Here is a 16,263-nt window from a genome sequence, read left to right on the forward strand (position 1 = left end):
TGTTTTACATTAATATTAAAAGGCCCTCACACTCCAGAGGGGGGGGGGGTGGGAGAAGTTAAAGTGCAGACCAGCAACTGGGACCTCGGGGGGGAGGGTGGCACTGCAGGCCAGATGACTGGTCATCATTGAAAAAGAACAAGAAGAATATGCAGGAGGAGGGGAGAAAAAAAAAAAAAGAAAAATAATATATTTAGATATATTTTTATATCCAGCGATTCTTTAGTTAAACGCACACATATGGCGACAAGTGCAAATGCATGCACTCAAACACACACACACACACACACACACACACACACACACACTCTCTCTCCAGTCAGTCACACATTTACAAAGCCCTTGCTGATGAAGCACACATCTTGACTTTTTTTTTTTTTTTTTTTGCACACTGCCCCGTGCCATCCTCTCACCCCGGCACATTACAAGGCCTCCTCAGCGTCTCTGTTCTTATAGATTGGCATACTGATACTGTGGAAGGCGGGCACCCAGCGGTTGTCGTGGAGACCCACGTTGCAGCCCGGAGTGTCTTTCTGAGAGCCGTGGCAGCACATCCAGTAGCCGGGCCCGTAGGGCATGGCCTGGCAGTAGGGCTTGTGGTGCCAGCGGCAGAGTGACACATCGCCGCGCCCGTAGCGCTTCTTGCACTGCTTGCAGGGGTCGTCGCGGTAACGCGGGTCGCTGACCCAACGCGAGTCGGCCGGCCGCACGCCGTAGTTCTCGATGATGAACTTGAAGTAGTGGCAGGTGCACTTGAGGGCGGCGAGTGTCTCGGTGGGCAGCAGGGAGAAGATCTTGACGATGATGTGGTGTGGCAGGTAGGCCAGGTACTGCTGAGGCTCCAGGAGCATCTGGATCTTGAAGCGCGTCTCCAGGAACTCGTGAGACACCTGGCGCCGCAGAGGGAAGGGAATGAGGTTGCGTCCCAGGAGGCAGTCCTTCCTCTCCTCGACCACCATCTCCTCCTCAGCTCCACCAGCTTGCTGTAAAATTCTCTCTGTAAGTCCAAGAGTTGATGCAAGGTGCAGGAGTTCCTTTTCTGACTGTGTGGAGAACCAGGGGTTGGAGGTGAGTTCAGGAACCCCAGCGAGGGGCATTTTGGGGTGCACTTTGACCTCAGTGTGGGTGGCAGGGTGCTTCTCCGAAACCACCGGGAGAGCAGCTGTAAAAAACAGCATGCCTGGCAGAGGCTCCTCGGCGAGCCCAGGCTGCTGCTCCTCCTCGGCGCCAGGTTCCATGGCACTGCACTCCACCTCCGCCATGCAACCCTCCTCCATCCTCTCCACTGGCAGATGGGGCTCCGCCAGGGTGGAAGATCTGGACTCGTCCGAGCGGCCATGGCGCCCCGCAACAGACGGGCCCTCCAGACGTTCCTCCTGGCGGACGGTCGGGGGTTCTGGCCGCGCCGGGACGTGGTAGGGTTCCGAACCGGCCAGGAGGACGCGGGCGACGTTGCGGCGCAGGCTGTTATTGCGCGAGAGCTCGCCGGACTCTCGAGAGCTCTGGTGCTTCAGGCATTCCGACTCCAGTTTGGCTACCATGTCTAGCACCCGCACGCTCTCCCCCTCCTCCTGGCCGGGGTCTGGCAGCTCCACGCTCCCGGGGTCTGCGGGTGGCAGCTGGAGAACAATACTTTTGGACAAGGTGGCTGTGCTGGAGGTGCGAAGCAGAAAAGGTTTGGAATTCACCTGGTGACAGTTGGCGATTTGCTCCAGGTAGGCCACCATTTCAGCCACCGAGACGGTCTTAGCCCCTTCCTCACCCTCGACTTGAGGGAGGTGGTCTTCCAGAGGAGCAAGTCTGCTTTCCGGGTTGGGCGAGTGGGACTCCAACTTTCTGCACTTGTCCAAAGCACCCACTTTCCTACGTCGCTTTGCCACCGAGCAGCCGCCATCCCAGGACCCTCTGAGCTTGACTGTGCCCATCGTCCGAATGTCCATGCCACCTCTATCGGACACAGTGTCACCAGCCTTTCCAGACTGCTGGGCAGAGAAAATTGCAATCTTCTCTCTGGTGTTCCCCGGTTTTATAACAGGCCAGGTGTCAAGAGCCCCGTCCCCATCTTCAGTCTGATAGATCTTCAGCGATCCCTCATTCTCCAGCCCTGGAGAGGCTGGGGACAGCAGCAGCGGGGGACTGGTGAAATTCTGGACAGGCGTCGAGCCTTCGCTCTTATGACTCCAGGACCCATTGAAATAACCGACAGCGTTTGGGGCGCTGATTACGTCGCCATTTTTATTGCTGGAGCGGTTGGTGTTCGTGTTGTGGCCACAACAAAGAGTGTTGCTGGACAAGATGCTGAGGGGACACCGGTTGACTGTACCGTTGCCTGGCAAGCCCACACGGGTGCATGCCTGGCGAACGCCCCACTCGGTCCTAAGCACATCCTGCTGCTCCTTACGAACACTGCGTGGGCCATCCACTACCAAATCATTCTTCTGACATTTGGGATATGGCTTGAGGTGCATGGGGGCAAACCTGAAAAAGCAAAAACCAAAAAAAAAAAAATAAAAATTTTCAGTTTTGAAAGAGAAGAATTAAGAGTAAACTACATGGCATTCTATTTAGTTTTAATTAGACCAGAAAACTGATAAGACAAATCAACTATGAAATCTTACATGAAAAGGCAACTTACTAGGGCTGACAATGAATAAATGATTTATACACACACACACACAGTCTATATAAGGCCTGAAAAAAATGCACTGTGAATTCTAATGCGTTCACAATCGCTCTTATTATTAAAATGGTATTAATGGTAAAAGGAAGCGTTAAATGTAAATGGAAGACAAGTTTTGACATGAATAGAAACGTTTAACACACATACACATAGGATTTGAACATCAAAAGAAAAACAATGGCAAAGCTGTTTGTAGCTCCAGCTCTTCTTGCGTTCCAGGAGCCTCACAGAAAACCTGCTATCAGCCAAACACAAAGCTCTGCTGTTCAACACACACACTCCCTCTGACATAATCGGAGAGGAGCCACGCGAGTCCAGACACAGCTGGGCACTTCAATGACACCGAGCGACACACACACACACACACACACACACACACACACACACACACACACACACACACACACACACACACACACAGTGATTTGGTGTGTTTTATGAATACATTTAGGACAATGTGTTTAATAGATGTATTAAATAAGTCCAATACTTATAATTGTATACACTCAGAAGCAAAAATAGCATAATTTCACTCGCTTAGAGGAAGCAGTCAGGCTACCTCTGGCAAGCACTTGGAAGGCTATGTGGCACCCCAAAGAAATGACAGCCAGCACCATGGCCAAACCGGTCATGCTAGAGGATGTTGCAGGCAGAAGAACTTTCTCCACGGCATCTCCAGACTGTCACAAGTGCTCACTGTGAACCTGCTTTCATCAGTGGCGAATTTGCCAACCTTGGTGCCAAACATGCTGCACGGTGTTGGGTTGTAAGAACATGTCGGGCCCTCATACCCTCCTCATGGAGTCTGACCGTTTGAGCAGACACATGTACATTTGTGGCCTGCTGAAGGTCATTTTGCAGGGTGCAGGCAGTGTTGCTCTAGTTAGTGAAAGGGGGGGGGGGGGAATGAAAGTGAAGTGATTGTCATTGTGAAACACAGCAGCACAGCACGCGGTGGCACAACGAAGTGTCTCCTCTGCTTTTAACCATCACCCTGGGTTAGCAGTGGGCAGCCATGACAGGCACCCGGGGAGCAGTGTGTGGGGAATGTTGCTTTGCTCAGTGGAACATTGGCAGATCTGGATTCGAACAACCTTCGGCAACCTTCTGATTACGGGGCCGCTTCCTTAACCGCTAGGCCACCACTGCCCCTTGCACAAAGATGGTGATAGCAGAGGAGGTTTCGGTCCTGCTGCTGGGTTGTGTCCCTACTATGTCCTCCTCAACGTCTCCTGAGGTACTGGCCTGTCTCCTGGTAGCGTCTACATGCTCTGGACATTACGCTGACAGACACAGCATCCTGGATGAGCTGCATTACCTCAGCCACTTCACTCTCATGCTACCACTAGAGTGAAAGCACAGTCAGCATTCAAAAATGACCAAAACATCAGCCAGGAAGCATAGGAACTGAGAAGTGGTCTGTGGTCACCACATGCAGAACTACGCCTTTTTTGTGATGTCGTGCTCATTGCCTATAATGTGAAATTGATAGTCAGTGTTGCTTCCTAAGTGGACTGATTTCACAGAAGTGTGATTGACTTGGAGTTGCATTGTTTCCTGTTTTTTTTTGAGCAGTGTACATCGAACGACATGCCTTTGACATTTAAACCGGGTAAACACATATGGTTTGAATCATTTAGAGAAATAGAATAGAATAATCTGACATGAAAACTTCTAATTCCAGGACAGTAAGGTGAATTTTTGGGAGGAGACCTGGTACCAACAGAGACCGGGAAAGACAGTCTTACACTCAGAACCCATATGCGTACTAGTGCCACTCGAGCACCCACCCACACTTGGCCTTTCTGTAAACCCATCCACCCACCAAGTGAAACACACACACCCTCCTGCAGCAGTATGTGTGGGTGGGACCACCGAACAGCAGGGCTTATATGGCATTCGTCCACAGCACATAGCGAACCGCCACACTGTTTCTCACGTGACCACTGGCATTCTACAGAGTGTGTGTATGAGTTATTCAGGGAAGTCACGAGGTACATTCTCACACACACACACACACACACACACACACACACACACACACACACACACACACACACTCAAACTGGGGATCACTCTCAGTGAGGCGGTATGGAAAATGACATGCCACTGGTAACGAAGGGCCAGGTGGTGTGTCCTTGGAAGGACCACAAACAGACGTGTGGCCCTGTACCATTCAAGCCAAACACACACTCAGATGTGTGTAGACACACACACACACACACACACACACACACACACAGACACATGCAACTTCAACAAAATGTTAATCCCTCAAGAAGAATCCACTTTATCATGGTAAAGTGGATTGGTCACCATGGCAACATACATGCGAATTTCCTGGCCAAAGACCCAACTCTTGACTTCCTGTGCTTATCAGTGTGCTGTATCTGTGCTAGGGGTGCAAAAATTCAACAAGCCTATAGTCTCCCTCGTGGTTTATGGGTCACGGTTCCTGTACAGTTTCCCTAGAACAGCATAACCACGTTGTACTGTTCTCGCTGTAGCGTCCCTGGAAGAATACCACGGACTTATATCCATAAGACATTTACATTTAGAGCATTTATCAGACGCCCTTACCCAGAGCAACTTACAATCAGTAGTTACAGGGACTAATTTAGGGAGCAATTTAGGGTTAAGTGTCTTGCTCAGGGACACAATGGTAGTAAGTGGGATTCGAACCCGGGTCTTCTGGTTCATAGGCGAGTGTGTTACCCACTAGGCTACTACCACATATAAACCAACACAGGGCAGTGGGGGCCTAGCGGGTAAGGAAACTGGGTCCCGTAAACAGAAGGAGCCACTGAGCAAAGCGCCTGTGATGGCTGCCCACTGCTCACCAAGGGTGATGGTTAAAAGCAGAGGACCCATTTCATTGTGTCACCGTGTGATGTGCAGTGTTTCACAATGACAATCAATTCATTTTCACTTTTTTCATTCTTTCATTTGCTTTTTTTCTTAAAACTAAGAAAATACTTCACTGTAGCTACGTCATTAGCAACAATGTGCAACAGCAGCAATGACACATTCCTAGAAACATAGAAAATGCTGTTCCTATTAAACATTTAATTTCAACTTGCACGTAAAACCGCACAGGGGTTTGTGAATCCAACTTTTCGTCTTTCAGTGCCTAGTCTCTACAGAGCGCACACACACACCCGCTTGAGGCTCAACAAGTGTCCTCGCAGTGGGAAGATGAAAAACGTCTGTTCAGAACAAAAGTGAAGCCGGCGCTGCCCTATCTTTAGTCACAGCTGGACACTTCGCGTTCACCAGGCCTACCAAGTAAAAGTTTAACAGTCCAGGTGAGAGAGTTTAAAGAGCGACTGTTACTGAGATTGTCTTTACCCCCCCCAAAAAAAAATATTTTTTTTTTTAAATCACTGCACAAAACACAGGGAACGAATTCCTGCTGTACGGGAACGCGGCTCCATTACGCTGGAAAACATCCAGATCATTTCTCCCTCTCCCGAGCTTGAGTTTCAGCCATTACACAACCCCCCAGCCTCTCGGGTTGTTCTTGTTCGGCCCTCAGTGCCCTCTCCTCGCTGGCCGCTGCCAGAGCGCACCAGGAAGCCAGCGTGGAGACGAGGAGAAGCGCGTTATGTAAAAGGGAAACAAACCGTGAGCGAAGTGCGAGGCGCGACAGAACGGTGAGTCACGTAACCGCAACCGAGGTGAGCTCATGCCGGGGCCGGGGCCGCTTCAATTAAACCCACCCCTCGCCCGGCCTCCCTCCCCTGGTAAAGAGTCCACGGCTTCCCTTAAGGGAGGGCAGTCCAGGAAAAGTGTCCAGCATCAGGGAGGAGGGCGCAGGAGCGGGGATGAAGTCACGGTTGTGAAAGCTCGGCTTTAATAATGTTGTAGCGTCGCGTTCGGCCGGCATCTGGCCCGGGGCACAGCAGGGGAGACACGGGCCCGGGATTAGCAAAGCGCAGACAGAAACGCAACTTCAAAAGCAAACAGAAAACTATCTAATCTCCTCAGCATGCAGCGGCGTGAGATATGAGTCTCAATAGGTCGTTACGGAGACAGAGTGCAACTCCTATCTCAACCAACTCCACGTTTAGAAGATGGTGGTAATAACTGACGCCCCGATGGGTAAGCAAAGGTCACGGTGGGCGCGTGTCGTGAATGAAGGTGGGTCACCTTACCTCCAAGAGGCCTGTTTGGAGGACTGTTTCCGTGGTTCCCGGTAAGGGGTGGGGCTGCAGTAACTGATGGGATCACATTTCTTGGGCATGAGGCTCCTCCCTCCAAGCAGAGCGGGGCGTCCAGCTCCCACAATGCACTTCAGGAAGCCAGGATCAAACGTGGGACTCTAAACTGTCTGTGACAAAAAAAAAAAAAAAGGCCCAAACTAAAGCTTCAAAATTAAATGCACAATCTTATCACTGATTAACTAAGATGGACATGGTTACAAATGTTCTACACATTAAGGATAAGAAACAAGCAATACAATTATATTGATTAAATCAGATTTTTCAGAAGCAGATTTGGAAGGAATGCTGAGAAATAAGACAAACACATATTGCCATCGTTGTGAGGACAGAAGCTTGGGCAGATCTTAAGTTCACATTTCAAGATCCTTAAATGCTAACAAAACTGAGAACCCACGGGGAAAAAAACCCTGTTCTTCATTTGTCTAGTTTGGATATGACTATGTGGTTTTACAAATGTTTAGGGCACCCAAAATAGTCCTCAGGCCGCCAAGCTGACAGTGTTTACAAAGCTGAGCACCTATCCTGGATGAACTTGAAATGTTAACTGGGCCAAGGAAAGCTGACCTCTACACTCCTCACTCCCTTTAAAGGACGAAGACATAATAGATCTAAATATAGAGCTATAGATGCACAGAGCAGGAATCAGACGTAGAGCTTCGGAGCTGGGCAGCGATCATCACACACAGAGATGTTCCTCAAACAATCGGGACATTTTAACTGGAAATGCACTAAGTGGTGACTGCAGACGACTAGACTCAGGACAAGTTCTATAAACCAGGATGCTGAAGAGTGCTGAAAACACACAGCAGGTTAGACTGGATGTTGATATGCATGGTAATCATCTGGGGAGAACCTGGTGGCTGTGTGATGAGGACACAAGAACCCCTGAAGCTGCACATAACTGAAACTCATTTAAAAAGACTTTAAAGCTTGTAACCGCAGTTCTATAGCTTTAACACACACATTAAATACACTCAAATCTTAAATGCATTTGTTACAAAAATGCACATCGGTGCAAATGTTATCAAAATCTGGTCTTTTTATTTACTTATAGTATTAAATTTTACTAGGCAGTAACACGAGAGTCCGACGGGTCTTCCGACGAACGTGAACACTCCTCACAGACCCGGGACTGAAAGGAAAAAGGCCCAGAAAGCAAAAGGAGATTTGAAACATATTATCGATGAAGCCGTGTGTATTATTTACCCGGTTGAATCGCTGTGGTGTTCTGTCGACCCGCGGTGACTTTTTTTTTTCCGACTATGACCGCGCTCGCTCAGCCCGCCTCCCGTGAGGGGGGAAAATTGCGAGCCAGGAGTTTTGTTTTCAAAGGGATATGTGAGCCATGAAAGTCTGATAAGCCTGAACAAAAGCGGCTTTGGGTAAAGTGGCCAGCGGTCTAACGGAGAGACGTGGAACAGGATGCCAGTCAACCATCCAACGGCATAAACGGACGGAATTCCACTACACACAAAAAATTATTTGACTGTCTTGGACAACGCTAAAAAAAAAATAAATAAAAAGTTTTTGGTACTTTTTTTGTTGGTTAACCCTCATGTGAGTATCGTGTGGCAACTTAAAGTCCCTTATCATGAATAAACAAGGGTCACTTGGTCAGGGCAATGTGAACACAACAGGGAGAAAATACCTTTTTTTTTTTTTTAACAGTTTGGCTGTCAAAATGCTAAATACATATACATTTTAGAAGTAGACCAATATATTTCACACAATCAGGGACAAGCAAGTGAGTAAAGCAGCTATTCTCCACAACAGGAATGATTTAAGGCAGATGGACACTTCAAAAATCACAACTTTTTTTGAGAGCGCTATTAACAATACATATAATCGCAATGTTACCTTCAGCAACTGCAGAGCAAATGAACCTTCATATGCCACAGTGTTAGCATCTAACACTCATACACACAGGGAACTGGACGATTTGATGTCAAGAGATCACATAGATATGCAAAATAAATCATGAAAATGTCTATCACAATGTATTTTTCTTAGGATTTTCCCATGTCTTGCAATAAAACTGTGAGGGAAATTGTTTTAAATCATTGACAGATATTACAGCATCAGGTAAACGCTTGTTAAAACTCACAATTACAAGAACAAGCACAGAGCCAATCATAATCATAAATAACATGGGAAAGTAATGAAGATAGTGGGTTTAAGATACAACTGCTGCGTGATTTCATGTAGAGTATATAAAAACCCGCGGTAGATTTTTTTCCACGCTCACCTCAACTCAAATTCATCACGGAGTCAAAGCACTGAAGATGTGTGAAGATTAAAAAAAAGAACAGGTAGCAGGAAACTTTTCTTTTTTTTTTTTTAGTAAGAACAAAAACCCGAGGGCACGATGCAGTCAAGCTGCACTATCAAATTTCCGACATATTGTTTCTTTCACAGGGCCATTTCCACCAGCCTAATGACACAGGCCAGCGCTTGCCAAGACCCCCATTTAGAAAATGGCTCTTTTCTGCTTTGGAAACATTATCAGAATATGCCGATTCGGCATGTCGACAGAGTTTTGTTTGTGGAGATATTACATACCAGCAGCAGGGGACAAGTTCCAAATTTCAAACTAACCACCGACTTGTCATTCCCAGTCTTACTTCGGGTCCCATGCACCTACTTGAGGTTAATGCAACACTTATATTGTGCCCAAGTCACTGCTAGTACCGAGGGTGCAAATCTGGGCCACTGGACATGCTTGCTTCCTAAATTTGTTTCAGTAGATGACTGGTAGGACTAGAAAGACTTTTTATTGTGCATAATGTCATTAAAAACCACAAAAAAGGTCCTGCCTGCTACCTGTTTACTTCCCAGATTAACGCTTGACGTCACCGAACCTAGCAAGATGAGGTAGTTCATGTATAAATAGCTCCATTTGCTGAAACGGTTCGTAAAACATTAGGATATCAGCCTGCTTAGCAAGTTTGGACCTGCAGAGACATTTGCATATACTTGGCAAGCACAGCAACGCGTGGCGAAGCAAAAATCCACGTTCCAGGACACTGCTCCGGGATGGCAGTGCCTGGCAATATAGTAACGATAAACCACGGCGTAACCTCGCATCATGCAGTAGAACATGCTAAGCGCTTACATATGGAATAAAGCCATTAAAAAAAATAGAAAAAAATGCTAAAAGGTGAGGCGTGGTTAACGCCGTTACTGTGCACTGTTCTGCTGTGTGCACTGCAAGACATTATAACATTACTGGTAACTGAGGAGCCAAGTTCCCGGCCCAGATGGCAACTGAATTAACCACCATTTTGCCAGGCAGAGCTGATTGTTCCAAAAAACCCCCAAACAAGAAATTCCGTTAAATACACTTCAAAGTAAGGTGGCCCAATGCTAGTCTAGACACACAAAGTCGTGATCAAATACCACAAAAAAACCCTCATATTTACTATTAAACTTAAATAACTAAATCAAGACTGAAGAATGTTTAAGCAGGATTGTAATAAAATTACTAATGAATTGTATTTCCTTGCAAAAAATAAATATAATAAAACCATTTTATATCCCCTACTGCAGACATTACGTTCACAATTTGACATGCACCTTGGAGGCTTCGTTGTAGCTGAAATCTTTAAAAGGTGCCCTGAACAGGTCTGCACACCCTCCAGCTACAGAAACCAAGATTCCTGCTACACACCAGTTTTTGGTAAATACCTGGACGTGATGAATGAAGTGGTTTGAGTTCGGCTCTACGGCGAAATGGGATACAGCTGGCAAAGAATGAATCAATTAGTGGATGTGCCCCAGGCACGAATCATTGTTAGTGGCAAGGTTGAGTAAAAAGGGATGCAGAGTAAATGTAGAGTCCCCCATTATAAAAATGTCTCTTTGTGAGATTATTTAACATTAATACGAGTTCCTGGCCTGGCTATGGTCCTGCAGTGGCTAGAAACGGCGGAATGTACAAAGAGTGCTCTGGGCATTCTGCTTCACCGTTCTGAGAGTGGCATCTCGTACTATGGCTGTGCAAATTGGCATCGGACTCTAGACTGTACTGTGGTATATAATTTGATAAGTACATTTAAACGTAACTGTTATATAGAAGATATCGATACAGCATTATATCCCGATATTTTTTTGCTGTGATATTGTATCGCTTCAGGGACATTAAAATATCAATATTATGATATGCTAATTTAATCCACTGGGTGGTGCACTCTATGGAATCGGATTTGTGCCAAACAACTTCCCTAGTACCAAAAAAAAAAAAATGTCACATTGAAATGTAAAATAAGAGGTTGGAATTTAGACAACATTTTTGATGCGCTCATCTTGAACGGTCCACTTTTAGCAGCTTGTGTGGCTACTAAATGATCACCTTATCCTCAGATTAATAAGATTCTTTTTTTAATTCACCATCAATTGATACTGATTCCAACATGAAAAATGTTTTTATGTGGTCACAAGATCACTACAAGATCTACACTACAGAGCACTGCAGAACATATCTGGCTTAGTGGATTAAAGAAAGAAAAGCAGCAGGTAAATCTTGATTTGCTACCTTCATGAACGTCTAGAGCGCGCAGATCTATCAGACACAATGCCAACTGCTGTTGTACAGATCTTTTGACAAAGACATGCTAATGCTTTATTTGGCATTTTAAAACTACTTCAGAAACTTATTCTCATAAAGTAGCCTAACAGCAACTTATTTCCAAAGTTGCAGTAAACGTAGACGTTCGGAACGCTTCTCCACGGGGGGGGCACAGAGGGTGACAATCCGACTCAGGTCCATACTTGTAACGAGCCCCATCTGCTGAATCAAGTTCTTAAAACAGGACCCTCAAAATGCCAGAGCCCAGTCCTCATCGGCCAGCTCTACTGTCTCTGAAGAACCAGGTGTAGAACGCCCATCACCCCGTGGACGTCGGCCACTTGCGTGGTACGTGCTAATTGCAAGTGCCGTTCGGCGCAGGGAGGAAAAAGCGCAAAGCCGGCTGTCCTGAAGACAAAACCAGGAATAGAAAAGGGCAGGTCAACAATCAACGTCCCCTCGCAGCAGACAGACAGGAACCCCCCCCCCTTTACACTAAATCACAGCTTCAAAGCACACCGGAGCACAGAGACAACACTTGTTTGTGTGTGTGTGTGTGTGTGTGTTGGGGGTAGATGCGAACTAAGAACTTTCCTCTTTCGGGCTGAAACTGGATACGCGAGCACACCTTGTGCAAACAGGCCTGGTGTCTTTTTTTTTTTTTTTTTTAGAAATCATCCCTGGGTAAATTCCTGCCCCCACTATCCCGCCACTTCGCACGACTTCAAGTACTAGGCAATTCATTGTAAACGCTTTATTTGGAGGACATAATGCAGATGGTGGTGAACCTGGGACGTCCCCGAAACTGATTTAAAAAAAAAACAAAAAAAAAAAACAAGTCCTTTCACGCCACAGATGCACTGCGATTACCTACGCTACAAAAATTCATCCATCCTATTCTCTTTCCCCCTCCTCGGTCTCGTAGGAATGTTGAAAAAAGTCCCACCGCACACGCCCAGGGACACGGCGCTGCATGCTCGAGCGTGCCGGTGCACAAGTCCACACAGAAACGAGAATACTTCTGCAGAGACTGGCAAAAAGGGCACAAAACCCGACACAAGCTTTTTTTACACAATTTGACCTTAAATGTTCGAGCATAATGAACACCTGAAATGGAATAAGCGAGCGTGACGTTGCCAGGTCAGGGGAGCGCGGATTTCAAACCTGCAGCGCTGGTCCTCGGTCACGCTCCGAAGCCAGAGACACCTGCACTTTCACCCCTGACCCGGTGAAAACGCGGACTGAGAGCGGTCAGAAAGGCAGCGACGAGCCTCGCTGGAACAGGTGGTGGGACACGACAGCAGCTGCGTACAAGTAACGTCACACGCTGCTCCGCCACCGTTCAAAAGACCCACATATCAGACCTAACAGCGCTCCTCATACTGGGCCCAAATCTGCAAAATCTCACCACGAACCTGCATTAATAAAGCCATTAATCAGTCAACAAAATTTCAGTACTGAAATATGAACAAGGGTGGTAGTAGCATATTGGGTAACACACTCGCCTATGAACCAGAAGACCCAGGTTCAAACCCCACTTACTACCATTGTGTCCCTGAACAAGACACTTAAGCCCAAGTTGCTCCAGGGGGGGACTGTCCCTGTAACTACTGATTGTAAGTCGCTCTGGATAAGGGCGTCTGATAAATGCTGTAAATGTAGATTATATGAAATTGCCTGAAAACAGTGCATTTTTAGGGTACGATGACTAGGGCCCATTTGTGGATGAATGGAGGTTCTGTGTTAAGGCCTGATGGCTCAGAAACATCTGCTAAGGTGAGTCACGTCTGTCATGCACCTCGAGAGTGAGCTCAGTAATTACATCAGTTCCTCGCCACCACTTCACCCAGTCACACCGCCAAGGAGGTAAACACCACAAACGGCGGGGAGGGGGAAAAAAAAAAAAATAGGTTGCCGGTCCGACTCCCAAGGTGCCACTGAGCAGAGCACCGTCCCCACACACTGCTCCCCGGGTGCCTGTCATGGCTGCCCACTGCTCACCAAGGTGATGGGTTCAAATGCAAAGGACACATTTCACTGCTGTGCTTCACAATGACGATCAATTCACTTGGATTTAACTTTTGACCGCCTCCTAATTAACTTTTTTCAAGTCTCTACACTAGTAGTAAGCTAGTATTATACTATTATAGTAAACTAGACTATTACACTGCACGTTATACTATTGAACAGGAGTAAAAGCGGTCCCTTACATGCAGGGGGTGGCTCTGTCTGGGACAAACTGTTGGTGCCGTTCTGCGGCTGTCGAGATTAGCTGGCGGCCCTTGAACAGTGGGGTGACCGTGGATACTGGGAGCACCGTTATCTCAGTAACTATGGACCCGCGCCCGGCAGAAGTCCCCACTTCAACATCGCTCCCTGACCACCGTGTCGGCTTCTTAATCACAAGACGGACCAAGTTCAAAGGCTGTCTGCAGCGCCGTCCAAACGAAAGGCCCGAACCTTCCTGCGAGGGGCAAACCGAGCCCAGGCCATGACACCAGGGCCAGAGTCCCGTCTGGAGGACCATGGAGGCGTTTCGCAGGGTGTGAAGCCGGCTGAGGGAGGAGTGTGAAGGGAGCACTGCAGTTAAAGGTCCCCGGGGAGGACGGTGCTGTGCACTGACCCGATTCGCCCACAATGACACGATTCAACGGGACTGAAACCGGCTCCCTGCCCTTTCTGTCTGTCTGTCTTCTGGCCGACACACCTCGCACAAGTTCGGTCGCGAACACGCCATATCCAACACCGCTCGCACCGCAGAAGAAGAGCCCGGGGCACCAACGCGCGGTGCGATGCCGGAAACGGCGGCCGTGGTTCCCTTTCACACACACACACACACACACACACACACACGACAACACGACGATCGTAAAAGACGGGCGACGGCGCGTCACGGGCCTTGCTCGCCCGAACCGGGACCGGCGGGGAGACCGTCCCGCGGGTGAGAGGTGAATTTAACTTAGACAGACGGCGCGACGATGTCGGGATGTGGCCGCGGTGGAGCGTTTAGCAGAGACGCCGCCGTGTTTTACAAATGCAATGAAGATCAATCGCCAAAAAAAACGAGAAGATGATAAAGTCCGCGCCCACGGCTGGCGCCGGGTTCCTCCCCAGCAAACGCGGCGAGCCTCGGGTGGCTTTACCTGAGCAGAAGGGGGGGGGGAGACACGCACGCCGCCGCTGTGTCCACGCACCTGGGGAACCTGACGAGCTGCACCCCGCTTCACGGAGAACATTCGAGTAGGACTGACCGGGGCAAAAAAAAAAAAAAACGCCGTTTAAATTCCCCTATCCGAAGACGTCCACGCCGCGCCGCGACCCCCCCGCGTGTCCCGTGAACATTCTCCCAGGAGGGGCGCAGTGCTCCGAGGCGAAGTGTTGATGGCAGACGCGCACTGGAACAGGCGAACGGCGTCCGGCCACGAACCTGTTCCGAAAACTGCAAACAGAGCTACGCAGCTCGCTCAGCCTGATATACCGCGCTACGTCGTGACGCACGCCGCCTGTCGGGGACGCGCACGTCCGTGTTGCCAGCGCCGTGCGTTCGAGTTCACAAATATTCACCTTGGGGGGGTCATTTTTGGGGTTCTCTTCAAAATAATTAATTACCTGTGACACTTGTGCAGCAGACCAAGTTATATATAGCCGCATTCACTAACACTAAAGCAACTCTAAAATTTTAAATAAATGGTACATTAAAATAATAAATAAATATACAAAAATATTCAATTCGTTGAACGTCCCCTCCTATCTTTCTACACACACACAAACGACATCTGTCGCAACGATGCTTACACGTTAATGATCTTATTTTGCCTGTTTAACTTATTTTCAGAGACCGGGTTGTTTCTGACGTTATCTGGCAACTGCAGTGTGCACGTACAATAATCTCCAACCCTGCCCGGGAGTTACAAAAATTAAAAATATAGAGCAATGTTTTCATCATTGCCCACATGCTTAATAGTGGTGACTATGTGTTACTTACTATATTCCCTGTTAATTTGTTTCAATAGTTTATTTTGGGAAAACCGCCTTGTATTATAACATATTTATGTTATGTTATGGTAGCGCCGGATTTCGTTTAGCGCAGTTTCGGACTCACTTGGTCACTGAATAATTGAATCAGCCGGGCTCCCGTTTCCGAGTCTCTCGACGACAGTTTCCGCCATTAATTAAAAATAGCACATTGTTATCCTGAAACCTTTGCCGTCCTCCTCCTAGACGAGGTAACAGGGTGTTAGTAAAAGTTGTCACCGCTGTCATTTTGTGCAGAAAGGAATGTGATCTCAGCGATCGCCCCGGTTCCCCCACACCTTTGATCTTCCCTGGCTGATTACCATAAAACCACACGGCGGACGACGGGCCATTATCTCGAGAAACACTGGAGCTTTGTACCCCTGAACGCCAGTTTCCGCGACGCTCAGTTTTGTATAGAATCATTTGCAAGAAGAAAAGGAAATCAACAGTAGTTACTGTTTTGTCATTGTCAAATTGTGGTACAAAAACCGACCACGTGTCATTCGTTAACGTCACCAGTTTTACAATATCGCTACGCATTAATTTGTTACGTTGAGGCTGATGTTCATTTGTAAAGGGTTTACTCTTCCCAAGTCACGTGTGTTCTTATACTGTTGTTATCGTCTGGTTAAAACAAATCAGAATATCTATGCGATTACCATAATGCTTACAATCGCTGAAAAACACGCCAACTCGAGCTCGTTATGTGGCAACCGGTGAAGCAGTACTGCCATCTAGCGGCCATTCCAAGTCATGAGCCGAAACTTCCCCTTCCACAG

The 16,263-nt window shown here is 47.7% G+C and overlaps 1 protein-coding gene across 5 annotated transcripts; it reads right to left on the reverse strand.

Moving 5' to 3' along the window:
• Positions 1-366: 366 nt before the first annotated feature.
• fbxo34 (F-box protein 34) lies at positions 367-16,209 on the reverse strand. 5 transcript variants are annotated; one of them, XM_028978212.1, is made up of 3 exons: positions 16,144-16,209; positions 6,835-7,010; positions 367-2,478 (listed from the first exon to the last, which is right to left on the reverse strand). In XM_028978212.1, exons 2-3 carry the CDS (start codon positions 6,921-6,923, stop codon positions 423-425), a joined length of 2,145 nt encoding a protein of 714 aa, XP_028834045.1. In that variant the 5' UTR covers positions 6,924-7,010; positions 16,144-16,209; the 3' UTR covers positions 367-422. The 5 variants fall into 5 exon arrangements, with proteins under 5 accessions (XP_028834045.1, XP_028834014.1, XP_028834022.1 ...); XM_028978181.1 differs by lacking the exon at positions 16,144-16,209 and adding an exon at positions 14,662-14,939; XM_028978189.1 differs by lacking the exon at positions 16,144-16,209 and adding an exon at positions 14,611-14,939.
• Positions 16,210-16,263: the final 54 nt, after the last annotated feature.

The sequence above is a fragment of the Denticeps clupeoides genome, chromosome 1 (assembly GCF_900700375.1).
Source record: "Denticeps clupeoides chromosome 1, fDenClu1.1, whole genome shotgun sequence".
NCBI lineage: Eukaryota > Metazoa > Chordata > Actinopteri > Clupeiformes > Denticipitidae > Denticeps > Denticeps clupeoides.